This window comes from Eleutherodactylus coqui, chromosome 3, assembly GCF_035609145.1.
Source record: "Eleutherodactylus coqui strain aEleCoq1 chromosome 3, aEleCoq1.hap1, whole genome shotgun sequence".
In the NCBI taxonomy this organism is placed as follows: Eukaryota; Metazoa; Chordata; class Amphibia; order Anura; family Eleutherodactylidae; genus Eleutherodactylus; species Eleutherodactylus coqui.
The window spans coordinates 301121696-301140140 of NC_089839.1; the positions used below are offsets into that span (position 1 = coordinate 301121696).

The window sequence follows — 18445 nt, forward strand, 5'->3', positions numbered from 1 at the left end:
CTGGCACTGCATTATATGGGGGCACCTGAGGCTGGCACAGCATTATATGGGGGGCACCTGAGGCTGGCACTGTGTTATATGGGGGCACGTGAGGCTGGCACTGCGTAACATGGGGGCACCTGAGGCTGGCATTGTGTTTCATGGTGGCACCTGAGGCTGGAACTGTGTTACATCGAGTGTACCTGAGGTTGGCACAGTGTTATATGGGGGCACCTGAGGCTGGCACTGTGTTATATATACCATCTGTAGTCATCGCCATGATCCCTCCGACAGCGGCCCCTCCCCCAGCACGCCCGACAGCCGCCCCCCTACTACTTCCTGCTCTCCGCAGACGCCCCGCCCTTCCAGTGACGTCATACCAGGAACAACTGCGCCTTCCACGGAGCCGTGACGTCAGAGGTGCAGGATGTGTGACCCCGGAGCGGGCGGTCTGCTGGGGGAGAGCCGGCGGAGGCTGGCCCAGTACAGCGGCCTCAGAGGTACAGACATGGCGCCCCCTGCGTCTGTGGCCGCCTGGGTCACGTGATGTCAACACACTAGCTGCCACTTGCTGGAGTCGTATTGCCCCTAGCAACCAGCAGATCCAAGTGCCGCCGTTGCCCCTAGCAACCAATCAGAGCTTAGCTATCGTTTCCTGAACTGCGGTGGTAAAATGAATTGTGCGCTCTGATTGGTTGTCATGGGCAGCAAGGAGACATCATGTGCATAACCCGCAGTGAATAGAACCCACTGATTTTAGGGAATCATTCACATTTGAATATATTATTTCAAACAATGTTCGATCGCCTGAAATAACGTGCAGCAGGACCCGTGTATTACACGTCGTAGCGGGCGACGTATACACTGCGTATCTGCGCGGCAAATCAATGGGCTTTTCTGCGCTCGTGCATGTGTAAATACGCAGTGTATGTAGTGCAGCAGCGGATGAGGCTCGCAGGCAAGTGTGTGGTTTTTTTTTTGGTCCCGTAGATGCAGTGAATTCACACGCGCCCCGCGAACGAGCCGAACGCTGCGGCTGTCGCTTTTTTATGTGGCAAATAAAAAAAAGTGCAGAAAGTTGCACCAGTTTGAAGTCGACACCAGAAAACCCGTCCTGACCGTCTGACACACTGTAACGAGTCCTGCAGCTGATCCTCAGATAAATGCAGTAACGCTTCTATTCACTGACAGCAAGCAGCGCTGAGGGTTGGAAGCTCCAATTGGAGGGTGGGAATCTACTCGTGTGCTTCAGTGTGAATCCACATTAGGTTATGTTTACACGGGGCAGGAACGTTGCGGTCTCTGCGTCCCCGCAGCCAATCACAGGGAGCCAGCGCTCGCCGCAGAAGTCTTCGGCTGTCATCGCACTCCTCCCGGCGGCCTCTAGTACGGGTGAATGCACACGGGCGGATTTAACTTGTGGAATCCGGAGCGGGCGACCGTCCCCGGGCTCCGCAGCAATAACCTCCATAGCATGCAATGCAAAAACGATTCTTCACGCACACGAGCGGAAACCAATCGCCGTTTCCACCCACGGATGAAAAATCACAGCATGCTCCGTTTTCATGTGGGACCTGTGTGGGGGCGGCTTCTGTTGAAGTGAATGGAAGCCGTCCGACCCGCAGCCATTCTGAAATATCAATTCTGGAATGTCGGCGGGACCACGTCATCGCCACAGTGACGGCACGGGGAAATCTGTGCTGCGCATGTGCAACAGCCGGACCAATCCGCAGTACAGATTTAGGGCTTATGCTCGTGAGCGTCGCGGAATTCTGCTGCCGGAGTATCATGTTTAACCCCTTAGTGACCAGCCCATAGTCTTTTTATGTCCTGCCCAAGTGGGCCTTAATCCCTGAGGACGTAAAAACACGTGTCCTGCAGGGATTAATGCAATGCGGGCTCTGGACGTGACAGCTTCACGCTGTCGGTGCCCGCAGGTAGCCGACAGCATGAAGCTGTCATCCCGGCCTCGGGCAGTTCCCCCCCCCCCCCCCCCCCCCCCCGGCAATGCGATCGGCACTATCCAATGGTTTGGGCCCCTTTGTGCATATAGACATAATATTAGGGCCACAACGGGTATGTTTCTGAACACAGGACAAACAGGGGGATCCATTTTGGGGTGCAAATCCTCATTTTCTGTGCACTACAGAACTGCCTTTAAAATGACGTATTTGCAGAAATCTGAAATTTTATTTTTCTCTCCTAAATTGCATTAACTCCAGAAAAAAAACGGTGTGGTCAAAATACTCCAGGCCCCCTCAGTGAATACATTAAGGGGTGTAGTTTTTAAAATGGGGTAATTTGTGGGGGTTTCTATCATTCTGACACCCATGAGTCTTTGTAATCTTGGCTCGGTGCAGGAAAGTAAAATGTTCCTCAAAATGTTGATAATCAATCTTAAATTTGTACGTCTCCTAAATGGTTAAAAAAAAAAAAAACGAAAGCTTTTCAAATGTGCTTCCAGAATAAAGTAAACAGATGGAAATATATATCTTATCAAAAATGTGTCCAGTATGTTTGCACATATTTGTCATTTTTTCACATTTTCAAATGTAATATAGCAATGTTTTAAACATTTTCCCAATTTTGGCGCTTTTAATAAATAAACACAAATTCTATCGGTCTATTTTTACCACCTAAATGAAGTACAACATGTGGCGAAAAAACAATGTCAGAATCACTTGGATATGAAAAACCTTTACGGTGTTTTTCCATCTTAAAGGGACATGTCAGATTTCCAAAATTTGGTCTGGTCATTAAAGCGCAAACAGGCTTGGTCACTAAGGGGTTAAAAACTTGAGTGATCGTGGAATTCAGCGGCGTTTATTAATACTTCCTTGAAGGACTGCGCCTAGGACAATAGCGCACAACTATGGGTGACGTGTGAGGAGGTGCTCTATGCGGAGCGGGTCTGATTCCCGTTGTCAGCCCGGCTGGTGACCCTGCGTACCTCCATTTACTGTACTGTGGATGACCGTGGCGGCTCGCAAGCGCTCATGGGAAGTACAATGTTTAATTTGCATTTCCTGCGCCGATGCTTAGCAGTGACGCAAGTACCCACAGCCCGTATGCCAGGTTAATTCCATATGGGCTGCGGGTTGGACGCCTCTATTGACAATGGAGGCCGTCCGCATGGATTCCGTGGCAAAATAGAGCATGCCACAATCTTTCTTCCTCTTGCGGAATACGCAATTCGTATCCATGAGTGTGAACGAAAAAAACGAAAATGCGTGCCTTTCACTGCCAGCGGATCACCCGCGCAGACGCTGAAACCACAATACGAATCCGGACGTGTGAGCCCGGCCCACAGGTGGGAAGGTCAAGGGCTACTAAAGAACATACACTGATTAGCTATACCATTAAAGGGGTTTTCTGAGCCCCCCCCCAATCATTGGTGGAGGGGGGTAGAGAGAGAGCATTGTAAATAGCGCGAACTCTGTCTGCTGCGCTCTGATTGGTCAGCCAATGCTAACTTAACCAATCACAGTAATTGTTGGGCAGGACCGCTGTGATTGATCCCTCAGCGGTAAGTAGTGGCAGGCTGCCATGTCGCCGCGGTGGCAAGTTCACATCATGTTGCGCTACGGACCATGAGTCCCGTGATGTAAACGTATGGCCTGCGACATTAAGCGGTTAAAGAATCTGCTGCGAACATCTTGCTGCCACATACCACCGGACCCCTTAGAGGGTTTGTGAAGTCTTGAGGGGTTACTGCTGCTGTTTTGGGGCGACCAAGTATTAAGCAGACTGATTGGCGCACGTTTGCAGTTAGTTGGGCTCATTAGATTCACAGTCAGACCCGGATGGTGTCACCCCTCATAAAAGCACCAGCAGGGGGCGCTCCTAATTGAGCACTGTGTTGAACCACACAGGGTCCACAAAAAAGGCATTTCGGGACAAATCCCCCCTCAGGCCTTCTTCACACAGTTGTACGTGTGATTCTCGGCCGATCGCAACTAGAAAACGCATGAAAGAAAAATAACCGTGATCAAGTCCTGCGCTTAAGTTGTGTGCTGCGGCGTATTAGCGAAAAAATACGCTGCAGCGCGGAAATCCCTTGGTCAGCAGAAATCCCCCCCCTTTTTTTTTTTCATCTTCCATTGAAGTCTATGGGAGCCTCCAGCGTATCTCGGCAAAAGATCGGGCAAGACCTACCGTTGGGCGCAGCATAAAAAAGTTATGGCTGCGTAAAAATATCGCGCCGGCAAAAATAGCACATTGGTGACTGTTTTCGGTCGCCGATGTGCTATTTTCACCGCCGCAATTTTTTTTTTACGCAGTCAAAAATCGTTTATCTGAATGATTACATTGGAATCTAATGCCGCGGACGGTCGCGACTTGCTGCGTCTATACGGCCGCGGGAATAAGGCCTCGATGTAGTCAGCATTGTATTAGGTTCGGTGATGTGTTCTGCGTCCGTCTGATCCTCTATTGTTTGTGCCCCATACAGGTAGAGAAGCGCAGCCTGGGGAATTCTGGGATGTGGTTGTGATTACCGCGGCCGACAGACAACAGGAGCGGGCTTATCAGCGGCAGATAGCTGATAAAGTGGCGAGGAAAGAACTTCCTCTCGGAGTTCGTTATCACGTTTTCTCTGATCCACCGGGACCAAAAATAGGTGAGCTCTTCAGCGATGTTTCTAATTGGCAGCCTTAAGCCCGGAGCAGCGCTCCCATCTGTGGCGGTGTGTCTGCCGCTGTGCACACGGGTTGCCAATTAGCGTTTGATCCGAGCCTATAAATATCCCCTCGTTCCTCAGCCTTATTGTTGGTTAGAGAAACAAGCGGCTTCCCCTCTAATCTTCTCTCCACAACACTTGACTTCCCAAATAACTGCTGCGTACGCCCACCGGGCGCCGCCACCTAATAATGTGCCACATCAGGTGTTGTGTCGACTCGCACACCACGGAGAAGCAGGTGAGTGCGTCGTCTGCAAAGTAGGAAGTCCGGTTCGTTTAACCCTTTAAGGGTGCGGCACATTTATTTTTTTTTCTCTTTATTTTCAACTTCTCCTCCCCAGTTTCAAAAAATCATAACTTTTTTTGTTTCCCCTCCTGTCAACGTGGTTGTCTGAAGGTTTGTTTTTTGCTGGACAAGTTGTTTTATTTTACTTCACTGGTATTATTTAAAGGGGTCGTCCCGTTGTAAACCATTCGCAGGATTGGCCAACAATAGTAGATCTATGGCGGTCTGATCCCACGGATGATGTGTTCACTCTGACAGTGTGATTGTGTATTGAGCTGATTTTTATAGGAAGCAGCTCCGTTCTTGATGCAGTGGCCCAGCTTGGTATTGCAGCCAAAGTCCCTATTGATGTGAATATAAACTATGCCTGTAATACCAAGCCTGGTCACTGAAGAGAGAATGGAGCTGTCTGCCTCCTGCAGAAATCATCACAGAAAGGTGCATAGTTATTTGTTGGTAGCCGATCACCGATCTATTATATTAAGTCCTAAAAACAGGCCAGCAGTCGTTTACAACCGGACAACCCTGTTTATATATCACATAATGTATTGAAAAACTTTAACATGTCGAAATGGAGTGAAGTGAAGGAAAAACTCAATTCAACCATCTTTGCAAGTATTTGCGTTATGACATTCATTTATAGTGGCAGCCATGAAGTCCTGTCCAATCCATCACTTGGCGGAAACTATCGGCGCCCAACGGGGGGAGGCTCCTGGTTATAGCCAGACCCAATACCCTGAGGAGAAGGAATGCGGTTGGTCTTCTGGGACTTGCACAGATTTCTTTTGTCTTTCTCAGATTTAAAGACCCTTTATCCTCCTGTGGGTAACGGATAATGTCTGATCGCTGGGGGTCTGACCTCTGGGAACCCCAGTGATTCTGACATGCTCAGCCGCCGCTCCATTGACTTCTATGGGACCGCTGCAGAATGATGCATTTGACGATCTCCTTCTCTCCCATAGAAGTGAATGAAGCGGTGGCCACGCATGCACGCCTCCACTCCTGTCAGAATCGCTGGGGTTCTGCATAGGTCAGACCCCAGCGATCGCACGGTTATCCCCTATCCTATGGATAGCAGATGTCTTTAATGGGAAAACTCCTTTAAAGGGAGGAAGATCTAGATATTTGAGCACTTGCTATATTTCACGTTCCCGTACATTCTGCGCCCGCTCGCACTGTTAACCCGTCGCCGTCCAGATCTGACCGATCCCTCATTATCCGGAACCCTCTGACACTACAAGCGGAGGTTCTTGGGCATCCTCCCGCTCATTATCTCTCAGCGGAGATTTGCAGCTGCTTTCGACTCTCTGATCCTTCTGTTGTCTGGTAGATAGTGGCAGCTCTGCCGCCCCGCCGCTGTGCAGCAGCATGGGGTCTGGTCACGCAGCTCAGCGACGAGCCGTGTGGCATCCTGCCCGCTGTCATCAGCCTCGCTTTCATCAGACCTGGAATTTTGTGTAAAATATTCGCCCAGACCCCGATGTAGATCTGATACCCATCAACTTATTGTCCTCGCCTTAAAGGGATATTCTTGACATTTTTCAACTACTGACCCATCAGTAGTTGATGGACGGGGCAAAAGAGTGCATGTAGGCGGGCATTAAGGGCAGTTTACACAGGACGATTATCACGTAAAATTCGCCAAATGAACGAAAATGCGCAATAATCGTTACCTCTAAATGCAAAGCCATCTTTTACTTTGTTTGTCACTCACTTCTAACAAGCATAACAATCATGGCGGGTTCGCTCACTTCTCGCTGCGTGTAAACGCTCGCCGCTTCCACTAGTGGTGATGTCACCTGCTCGTGCGATCATTTAGCCGAGAGTCGTCCTGTGTAAATGCGGCATTAGGAACGTTGGTACCTGGATCGGCTGTGCGGTCACCCCAGCGGATGAGCGCTTGCCCCCGTAACCAATCGGCAAAGACTCGAGGAAGAAGGGAACTCTGCGCACTGGACAGTAGACGGGAGAGGAAGCATATCCTTTATTAACCCTTTCCAATCCAATTTGTATCCTGGTTTTCCTAGGGGGCTTACTCTTTGTCTGCTGTTATACAACGGCGCTATCTGCTGGCTAAAGCCAGTACTGCATGAGGTGACACATTGGATAGGCTCCGACAGCAGGGAGGCTGGCAATATACAGTAAGAGAACCCCGACGGATGCCTTCCAACATCGGAGCTGTACAGCCTTAAATCATAATGTCTTTAGACATCAGACAGTGGATTGGAAAGGGTTAAGCTGCACTGAGCAACAGCTTTTTTGTACTGCGTATGGGGGCCGGTGGGCCATAACGATCCTCGGCCGCTCCACCTCCATTCACTGCGCAGTTATCGATAGGACAGCTGTCGGGCATTTCCGCATCCCTTATAAAAAGCTTTTCGAAAAGATACTCCAGAAATATTGTTTAATGGAAAGCGTACGTATTTACTAAAACAGACATGTCAGGACCTCTTTTTAAAGGGGTTATGCAGGACTTCAGCTAATGATAACCTATCCTCAGAATAGGTCATCAGTCGATGATGGACTGGGGTCTGTCGCTTGGGATTCCGCCGATCAGCTCTCAGTGAGAACAACACTGGAAGCAGACAGCGCTGTCCGTATTGCGGTGGCCTGGCTTGGTACTGCAGGCACAGCTCTCATTGAATTCAGTGCAGTACCAACCTGGGTTTTGTGCGCCGTTCTTCATCATGCTTTTCTAATATAAAATTTTGCATCTTTGTAAATTAAGGAAACGGCGGCTCGACCCTGTACGCCCTGCGCTGCCTGCAGCGGCTGTATCCACGGGAATTGGATTCCTATACGGTGATCCTGATCCATGCCGGTAGGTTTGTACATTTATCAATCACAACATTTCTTTGATAATTTTCTCATTACTCCAGGAATAATTAGCTGGCCCTGGGGTTACCGGATTTTTTTTCTTCTTTTTAGTCAATAGATAATCTCCCATGATCTTGTTTTAACTAATTAAACATAATCAATGCGCTTACATTGAACGGCTCTCATAATGATTTTCAATTACGCAAACATCCTTCCTGGAGTCGGGCAGAGTTTGTCTACCGGTCTCTGTTGGGGTCAGAGCTTCCTATTCATATTTCATATATACCTCTGCCAATGACACGGAATACCGTATACCTACAGCTAAAGGCTCTAGATCTAAGGCCGTACTGAACCGCACTCGGACCACCATTACCGTGGTTATCTAAATGGGGTACATCACTTCCATAGGGGGTCTGAGGACCGGAACTTGGGCGCTATATTGCAACAGAGGTGGGGAAAAACAAATCATTATGAGACAGTTCACTAAATTCTTCATTGTAGCGGGAAAAGACCTTCCCTCCAGACAAATGTGATCATCGTACTAAACCCCTGGATCAATGACGCGTCTTTAAAGGGGTTGCCCGGTTGTAAACTGTTAATGGCGTGCCCTGAGGATAAGCTATCAGTAGTCAATTGGCAGGGGTCTGTTGCCCAGGACCCCCACTGATCAACAGTTTTCTAGGCCGGGGCACTGAACTGATTTCTGCAGGAAGCAGATTGCTCCGTCCATTCCCATTGGTCCATTCCCATTGTAGTGGCCAGGCTTCCACAGGATAGGTCATCAATAGTAGGCAGGGTAACAAATAACAAATGTCTGCACATTGGACAAATTAAGTGTGAAGGTGCACATTAATGCAAATAAGGAAGATGGAACAGCGCCACCTATTGGAAGGCAGTATTCCTGCAAGTCAATGTTAGACTCTTTATACAAGCCTAATAACAATGACTTTATAAGATACTAGTAGATTGTCGGGGTCCTGCCGCCCAGGACCTCCACCAATCAGCTGTTTGCTGGGCTGGTGTGCTCATGCACTGCGCAGATGTCTACAGGAAGCAGACAGCTCCTTTCCCACTGTAGTAACCAGGCTTGGACTTGCAGGCGAAGTTCTCATTGACGTGAATGGCTTGTAATACCAAGCCTGGCAACTGCAGTTACAACAGAGCTGTCTGCTTCATGCAGAAATCAGCTCGGTTAATGAGTGCATCTGCTCCACAAACAGCTGATCCACAGGGGCCTGGAGTGGCAGACTGCCGCATATCTACTATGGATGGTCTGTAGTAAGGATAGGCCATCAAGAGTTTACAAGTGGACAACCCCTTTAACTATTAAATACACTGTGTTAGAGAGCCCAATATTGTCATTGCTCTTACACTAAAGAATCCCTACCAGTTCAGATCAGGAAGCTTTTTTTTCTGCTATTTCAATGGGAACTTGGCCTGCAATACCACGCCTAGCCACTACAGTAAGAACGGAGCTGTCTACTTCCTGCAGAAATCAGCTACATTCACAAGCACACCGGCTCGGCAAACAGCTGGCCAGCAGAGGGTCCTAGGCAATGGACTTCTGCCAATCTACTACAGATGACTTTTCCTGAGGATAGGCCATATATAGTCAAAGATCTAATAGTCTGGCATGTTTGATACTCCAGCACCTACATGCTTTTATATATGATGGCTGTGTACTCGCTATAGTCGCTGATATATTTCGATTTTAGTAAAGTATCATTTTCTGCCATTTTTTTTTTCTTATTATAGGTGGCTTCAGTCAACGATTACCGAATGCAAGTGCGCTGGGCAAGATATTTACAGCTTTACCGTTCGGTGATCCGCTTTATCAAATGCTAGACCTCAAACTGGCCATTTACATAGATTTCCCCTCCAACATGAATCCCGGTGTATTGGTGACCTGCGCAGACGACATCGAACTCTACAGCACCGATGGTTTGGCAGTCGCCTTCAACAGACCAGGCATTACCGCTCTAGCTCACCCGTCACCGCTGGAAACGGGGACGACGCACGGGGTGTTTGTGCTGGAGGATGCCTCGTCTGACTATAAAGACTTAGAATACAGAACGTGCCGATCTTACCTTCACAAGCCCAGCGTTGATAAAATGCGTAAGACGGGGGCGGTAACCCTTAACCCAAAGATCGTTGGTCTTTCGAGAACCCAATCAGATGTCTCCACATCGGAGCTGGTTTATACGGACAGCTTGTTTTACATGGATCACGGCACTGTGAAGATCCTGCTCCAGTTCTATGAAGACTTAGGGGTCATTAACTGCGAGATTGACGCCTACGGGGATTTTTTGCAAGCCTTGGGACCCGACGCAACTTTGGACTACACAGAAGACACGGCCAACGTCTCGAAAGTGGAATCCCAGCTGACGGCAGTGAGAAGAAAAATCTACTTTCTCCTTAGAGGGACGGAATTTTCTGTCATAGTTTTAAATAACTCGAAATTCTATCACATCGGGACCTTGCAGGAATACTTATATCATCTCACTTCTGATACTTCCCTCCAGGCAGAACTTGGATTACAGTCGAAAGTTTTTAGCATCGTTCCGGATCAAGATGAAAATTTGAGTCAAAAAGCCTGTGTCATTCAAAGCCTATTAGATGCAAAATGCAAAGTTTCACCTCACACAGTCATTGAATATTCCAAGCTGGGCCCTGATGTGTCCGTGGGGGAATGCTGTGTTATCAGCGGCTCATGCATAAGTATTAGATGTGTCATCCCAGACAAATCTTTCGTGAGTTCATTAAGTCTGATGATTGATGGCCAAGTAATGTATGCAACCATCATGTTTGGGATTGAGGATAACTTAAAGAAGAACGTGGGTTCCTTGTCGGATGTGAACTCGCTTCAGATATTTGGAACGAGCCTCCTGCAGAGTCTGGAGCTGTGGGGCATCCGAGTTTCTGAAGAGCTTTTCTCCGGTGACCAAAAGTCTTTGAGTTTATGGAACGCCCGTATTTTCCCGTGTTATGCAACGCTGCAGGAATCTGTCTGGGCCTCCGTGGAGATGCTGAAGGCTATAAACAGCAAGTCGGCGGCAGATCTGGGAGACGCCAGAAGGCTTTCCATCGAGGAGATGTTGGCATACAAAAACATCAATGAAATGTTGAGTTTTCGACAAGTTCTTTATGACGAAATCCAGACTCTACTGCAAGTAGGAGTTACATCTGTTATTTAGATACACTCGGACACTCAGGTTTGTTACCATCCGTCTTTACCAAGACCGGCTCCATTACCTTTCCACTGGGGCATTAAAGTAGTTGCCCAAGTAGGGGAAATGCCCAGTCCTGATGTTTCACGACCTCCTTGTATGGCCCAGTTCCAACACCTGGTCCTATGGTATGGCTCTTCCATTGTCCGTGACGTCTTCGGAAGGCATCTGGCCGTTTGGGTTCATTTTAATAACTAAGCCAGACCCCTTCTGTGTGACAACCAATGGAGAGACAGAAGGGGCTGGCTTTGGTATTAACATAAGCCAAACAGCTGCGATGACTTCACAGGCAACGGAAGAGCCATACCACAAGGCCTGGTGTTGGAACCGGCCACAAGGGGGGGCTCTGACACCGCTGGATCCGGTATTTCCCCTCCCTTTTAAAGAGATTGTATGCGGTTAGAAAAATGTTTACTCTCCTGCAGATACGGCACCACACCTGTCCATAGGCCGCCTCTGGTACTGCAGTTCATCCCTACTCATTCGCGTTCATATGCAGCCGGACATCAATCACAGAGGAGCAGGGAAGGCTGGAGTATTCAATATGACTATATTCTTGATGGCTCCTATTAGCCAACCGGCATGATATATTTTTGTGTGCGCGCGCCTTTTGGGATAATACAGATAAAGGGGCGCTCTTGGCCGTGCAAATCAAGTAGCTACTCGTCCGCAATGGGATAAGGATTTATTTAGGTATGCATGCTATATTACCTTTCGAGTTGGAGCGGACTGTTCCCCCAGGGATCATTGGGGAGCGGACCTGTCCCCACACAGTGCTGCCTTTGCATAGTTCAATGATGGATCCACTTTATTATATCTTTATAGCAGTTGTTTTCCTGTTAGAAAAGTCCAAATCTCCTGTATGGACTTTAGGGTGACTTACTCAGAAACGACATTTCATATGCCGGTCTTAAAGGGATTGTCTAGGTAGTATTTTCTTTGTTAAAATCCCATTCCACATGCAGTAAAATAACTAACTGGCCTCTAATCCCTGCTCCCCGCTGTGTACCGCGCCGGCACTCCGGGTCTGCCCACTGATGTCACGACTGATTGGCTGCAGCAGCCTGTAAACAACCGGAGCGAGGCACCGAGCGGCGCGCGCGGGAGATACAGGGAGAGGCGAGTATGTGCCGCTTAGTTATTTTACTTCATGGGGAACAGGATTTTACCAAAAAAAACCTACTCGGACCACCCTTTACTCCAAAATGCTGAGGAGTGAAGTGCTTGAAGTTTATGATTATGCGCATGCCAAATATGCATCACCTGATACTGCAGGGAGGCTCCATCACCATATACCCTAGTAGCATGTAGAAAGACAGATTGCAATATGGGGAAGCTAAATGTTCAGTGCAGACTAATGTGCAGCCACTCAACTCAACCCAGATTGGGGGAGGAGTGACTGCAGACAACATAATCCGCACATATGACCTGATACCAAGGATGCCAGCCATAGGTAAGTGCTCCACACCATACAGGAATACAACCCCTACTGGCAAAGCAGTGGATTGCCCTGTATCACCACCACCACCAGCTGGTATTTCCCTCCATTCATCCTGCAAATGTCTAGCAAGTTCTCTCAAAGAAAAAGATGGACGCTGTACTTATTTCCTGACCCAATGCTCCAGTATGTCCCAGAGATGTTCAGGTTGGAACTCTGTGCAGCCAGGCCCATCGTGAAACATCCATATCCTCAAACCAAGGTAAATCAGTGCTGGATTTGGAATAAGGTGCATTGTCTTGTTGGAAGTATGGCCGACCACTTCCAGAGTATTACCACATTGTCGGCAGCACATTATCATTCAGGATGTCAAGGTTCACTTCTGTATTTATGGTTTTTGTCACTACAACCAACAGAGCGAGACCATGCCACGTAAAACATCCACAGACCATAACAGGACCTCTGCCGTACTTACCTCCTCACCTAGGTACCGCTATCTCATGTGAAGATGTAGTAGTGTGATTCGTCACTCCATGGAACGTTTTTTTTTCATCGCTCAACTGCACAATGACGACACTCCTTGCACCATTATAGACCAGCCAATGCTTCTCCTCTGAAAGATCTCGCCAGATATTTGCAGGGTGAATGGAGGGAAATACCAGCTGAAGTGTATCAGACGTTAGTAGAAGGCATACCACAGAGAGTATCCAATGTCATTAGGGTCGAAGGAGCCCCACTAAGTATTACCATACGGGAATAAGTACTACTTTCGACTCTTATTCAGGTGTCCAGTTACTTTTGGTAGGACAGTGAATGTCTATACAAGAAATTTGGTGCTCTGTATCAGAAAAACGGAAGTTGTAACCATTATCAATGAATGAAGTCATTGAGAGGAACATCAAATCTAGAACATCAGTTTAGTCCTAATTAAAAACAAACCCTCTGCCCGGCCTGAACTGTATTAGTCTGCCGGAGCCTCGAGTGGCGTTCTGCAGAACAACAGAGCCCGACGTGGCGTCCTCTAATAGCAGCCGCGCTTGTAAATATACTATTTTCTGGGAAGGAGCCCTAGAGGTGAGCCGCAGGTAAAGGATTTCATGATAATACTCATTAATTACTATTATTGTCTGAGAATAAGGAACGTAGAAGGGCATTTCCGGCTGTGATAATGAATCAGATTGCTTTCTTGATGTGACTGTAGCGCTAATTAACCCGCAGCTTGATGGGAGTGTTTATCGCATAACACGGAAAATAACAAAAGGCCATTGTAGAGCGATATTCAACATCGGGGGGGTTTACCGGCTCTGCACCTTTTAGGACGGCTGTTCTCAGAACTTGGGGCTTATTAGTTGCTGTAGAACTACAAGTGCCTTCATGCCCCGCCAACCTCCGATCTAAGAGGGAACGCATCACGTTTTAATGTACGTTTAGCATATATGTTAAAGATACATGAAGGAACTGGATGCGATCGTAAGCATAGCTGTAGGTCTATGTTTAGCCATACATTTGTAGGATAGAAAAGCGTAGTATTCCTACTCAATATACTGTAGTAGGTGCAATACCAGAAATGGCCACCAAAGGGCTGCAAGATAAAGGTAAAGTCCCATGGTGCACGCAGTGAGTCGCGATCGACTCCTAGGGTGACATCACATTGTGATGTTTTTGCGGGATGGTTTGCCATTGCCTTCCCCAGTCATCTTTATCCCCCCAGCAAGCTGGGTACTCATTTTACCAACTTCCGCTACCTGAATCATGTGGGCATTGAACCCGCAACCTTCAGGTTATGAGTGAGAGCTTAGGACTGCATTTCTGCTACCTCAACACTCTGTGCTGCAGACTGACACAAAAGTGTCTGGCAGAGAAAGGGTGTTTTTGGCCCATTAATCAGGAGACACCTGCCTCTGTGTCTCTCCAGGCGGGTAAAAAGCTCTTTTCTGTTCTCTGGGTCCACTGCGGTCTAAGAGAGATGGTCGCTGTGAGACTAGACAGGGAAGGATGCCCTCTGGACTGACACTGGGAATTGCATACAGACATTGCTATGTTACATAAAGGCTTTAGGCCTGTGGTTCGAGAAGACTGAAGAGCTTGTGTTTAGTTAGTGGCTAGACGGCCAGCTACTGTTCTGTATTTGCACTGTGCAGCCTCTGATAACTGTGATATTGTTACGCAAGTTTTTTTGTTTTTTTTTTACTAAAGACCCGGTGTGGAAGTGAATTCCTGAGGTGCTGCCACCCATCTTGTGAGGAGAAGGTGGTCCTGAGACACGACTAATCCCTCATCGTCACAATACATTTTTTTTACATTGTAGTCAATAGGAAATGTGAGGAAACGTAAAAGTTCTTATGTTTAATATATACGGTTTTTGCTCACAAATGCCCTTTAAAAAAAGGTTAAGCTACAAAACGTTATTCTTAAGATATTTCATAGTGAAAAACGGGCACAAACGTGCGGCTATATGCTTAACATATGCGTTTAAATGTGCGAATCGGCTTAAAGTGGTTGTTTGCCCTCTTTTCATCTGATGACCTCTACTAGGCCATCGGTAGTTGATGGATGGGCGTCCGCCGCCCGTTCATCAGCTGATTGTCCGGCTTGCTCTCCAGTGCAGCGGTTATCAGAGAACTGGGAAGGAAGTGGGGGCGCCGGCTTCACTGCCAATAAAATCAGTGGGAGCGCTGCTATTCTACTTCCTGCCAAGGACAGGTTGTCATCAGTAGGAGCAGGAAGTGGAATATCAGTGTGGTGCTCCCATTGATTTCAATAGGAGTGAAGCTGGTGCCCCTACTCCACACCCCTCCCATCCGCTGATTACCACCTCCAGCCCACTGCGCTGGACAGCGGGCTGAACGATCAGGGGATAGACAGGGGTCCCAAGTGCCATACTTCCCCGGCCCCCTTATCCCATCTCCTGCTGATTTCCTAGCTAGAGGATAGTTGAAAGGAGCCCAGACAACCCCTTTAAAGTAACCCTCTAGTTTTGAGAAAAATTTCTGAGGGTGGGTTATATGTGGGCAGGGTATCTGCTGGAGTTGCTCTCTGCCGCCCCTCTGATTCCCTGGTTTTGGACCCTGTTTTCGGCCATCAGAGATGGCTGCAGTAATTTTCTTACTACATAATACACTCTGATGGGCCAGTGCTGATCACATGAGGAGTTCTGGCCAATCAGAGAGCAGGTATAGTGGATTGGGGTAGTTTAATACTACCAATGCACTGTAGGGATTAGGTAGTCTGAGGATTGCATTGGCCATCTTGGTTGCCCGAAACTAGCAGATGGCAGAGAAGAGCGACTACAGCCAATATATCCGCCTCTAGTCCGGCGACAGATGTTTATCTCAAAACCGGAGCATCTCTTTTGTGTGATGCTGTTAAATGATCCCTACCACAGAAACGATCTACAGGGGCACACAGACTCTCCTGTCACACAGGTATAATAGAGGAGAGTGTGACAGGCAATCAGGTGAGGGGGCAGGGATGAAATAAAGTGGTTTTGCTGGAGTGCAGGAGGGAACCCATGCAAACATGAGAATATACAACCTCCATGCAGATGTTGCCTTTGGTTAGATTTGAAACTATCTGTAATGCAACAGCGCTGAGCTGAGCCACCGTGCTGCCCGGCCGTTGCAATCATTGGGCCCGCAGGCAGGAGTTCTGGCTGTACTATAAATGCTAACATGCAGCTGTGTGAATGAGGCCTAAATGCTTCCCTCCTGTTATCCCTGCAGGATGTATGTACAACATCCATAGCGATCTATAAGGCCCTACTGTACCCGCCCTCCATATATTATGAGGCACTTGTGTAAAGTCATTGGCTGCCATATTTGCCATTTTTGTGTTCCTAATATGATTATGAGATCTAGATATCTGTGCCAAACCAATGCCTAGAAAATAGCTGCGATACCTAGAAGCAAACGTATGCGGAATGTACTTTTTTTTTTAAGTTACATTTGAACTGGACAGAGTAGGAAAAAAAGGTGGCTAATAGCCATAATCTGGCTGTGTCAGTAGTCCAGACCACCCCACCACAGGTGGCAGTAGTCTGGCACATGTGAGGAAGCGGTCCAGAATACTGACTGCTGTGATAGGCTGATTTGAATTACTACCACCTCTGGAGGCAATCCAGACTACTATTACCTCTGAGTGGGTGGTCCAAAGCACTGCCAGTTCTGTGGAGGTGGGCCAGACTACTGACAGCTGTGAGGGTATGCTCCAGATTATTGATAGTTGTTAGGGGGTGCTCCTAATGACTGCTGTTTCTGAGGGTGCAGTCCAAACCAGTGCCAGCTCTGTGGGGGCGGTCAAGACCACTGACAGTTCTGAGAGGGCAGTCCAAACCACTGACAGTTCTGAAAGGGCCCTCAAGATTGCCAGCTGTAAGGGGTTGCTCAAACTACTGTCAGTTCTGTGGGTGCAATCTTAACTACTGTCACTTCTGTGGGGGTGGCCCAGCCCACTGCCAGCTCTAAGGGGATTGGCCCAGCCCACTGCCAAATCTGAGGGGATTGGCCCAGCCCACTGCCAAATCTGAGGGGATTAGTCCAGCCCACCGTCAGCTCTGAGGGGATTGGCCCAGCCAACGCCAGCAATGAGGGGATTGGTCCAGTCCGCTGACAGCTTTAAGGGGACAGCCCAGCCCACTGCTAGCTTTGAGGGGACGACCCAGCTCACCGCCAGATCTGAGTGGATTGACCCAGCTCACTGACAGCTTTGAGGGGACGGCCCAGCCCACCACTAGCTTTGATGAGGTGGCTCAGCACACCGTCAGCTTTGAGGGGACAGCCCAGCCCACCGCCAGATCTGAGGGGATTGGCCCAGCGCACCGCCAGCTTTGAGGGGACAGCACAGTCCACCGCCAGCTCTTAGAGGGTTCCAAACCAATGACAGCTCTGAGAGGATTGGCCCAGCCCACCGCCAGCTCTTAAGGGTGGTTCCAGACCAATGACAGCTGTGAGAGGATTGGCCCAGCCCACCGCCAGCTTTGAGAGGATTGGCCCAGCCCACCGCCAGCTCTTAGGGGGGGGTTCCAGACCAATGACAGCTGTGAGAGGATTGGCCCAGCCCACCGCCAGCTTTGAGAGGATTGGCCCAGCCCACCGCCAGCTCTTAGGGGGGGGTTCCAGACCAATGACAGCTGTGACAAAGTCCCAGATTACAGCTATTTTTTTCAACTCTTCTGACTCTTCAAACATCGCAAATACAAGTATATTACGCATATCGGCATTTTCATGTTTGCCAGACATTTTTTTTAGTAGTTTTTAAGGTGAATCTGCAGTTTTAAGATGTTGATTTTTACTGTTTCATTTCTGTATCATTTATTTGATGAGATTATTAACTCAGCAGCAGGATATTCACTCACATTAAATGTGTTTCATGGTGCCGGGTTACTTAAGCTGTTTTTATATGTTCAGCTCCAGTGTGCCTAAGACAATAAATCAGTCTCGGGATTGCCGTCCGTGTCCAACGCCGTCTCTGCACACAATTATAATCTAATCAATAAAGACACAGGGATTATGTGGGACACCTCAGCAGCTACTATACACGTCTGTCTTCTGCATCAGCCTGGGATGCTGAGATAGTGAACTAAAATGTTAAACGGACCGGCCAAGTAAGAGTGCGTTCACACTGCATTAGAAGGTGTCCCGCAGGAAGATGGCCGGAGCACACCTCCGCTGGATGCCGCTGAATGCAGGCATCACCCATAGGAGCCCATGTTTTTTAAAAACCAAACATACTATACTCTGTGTTTGTGTGTAGAATAGTGCAGTCAATTACACTATACAGCGCTAAGGCTAGGTTCACACGGGTCGGATTCCCGTCGGAAATCTCGCGGCCATAGAGGAGAGCGCGGCCGCAGCGGAATGAAAAAAAGAATGGACATGCTGCATATTCTGAAACCGCGGCTGCGGCCCCAGCCGCGGTTCCAGCCGGACTTACCGCAGCGGATTGGCCGCCCCGTGTGGACGAGATTTCTGAGAAATCTCGTCCACATGGCTGGCTAATCCCGAGATTAGCGGCCGCTGGCG

At 48.4% G+C, this 18445-nt stretch overlaps 1 protein-coding gene across 2 annotated transcripts in view; it reads left to right on the top strand.

The window, feature by feature from the left end:
- The first annotated feature begins 359 nt into the window (after positions 1–359).
- LOC136621924 (serine/threonine-protein kinase TNNI3K) overlaps positions 360–18445 on the top strand; it is a 328182-nt gene continuing 310096 nt past the window's right edge. Inside the window, exons 1-4 of one of the 2 annotated variants that reach the window (XM_066597787.1) lie at positions 360–479; positions 4430–4597; positions 7672–7764; positions 9516–17870. In XM_066597787.1, coding sequence (XP_066453884.1) covers positions 407–479; positions 4430–4597; positions 7672–7764; positions 9516–10954 — 1773 coding nt within the window. In that variant the 5' untranslated portion in view covers positions 360–406 and the 3' untranslated portion in view covers positions 10955–17870. Of the gene's footprint in view, positions 480–4429; positions 4598–7671; positions 7765–9515; positions 17871–18445 lie in introns of those variants that run through there. The other variant, XM_066597788.1, reaches the window with a different exon arrangement.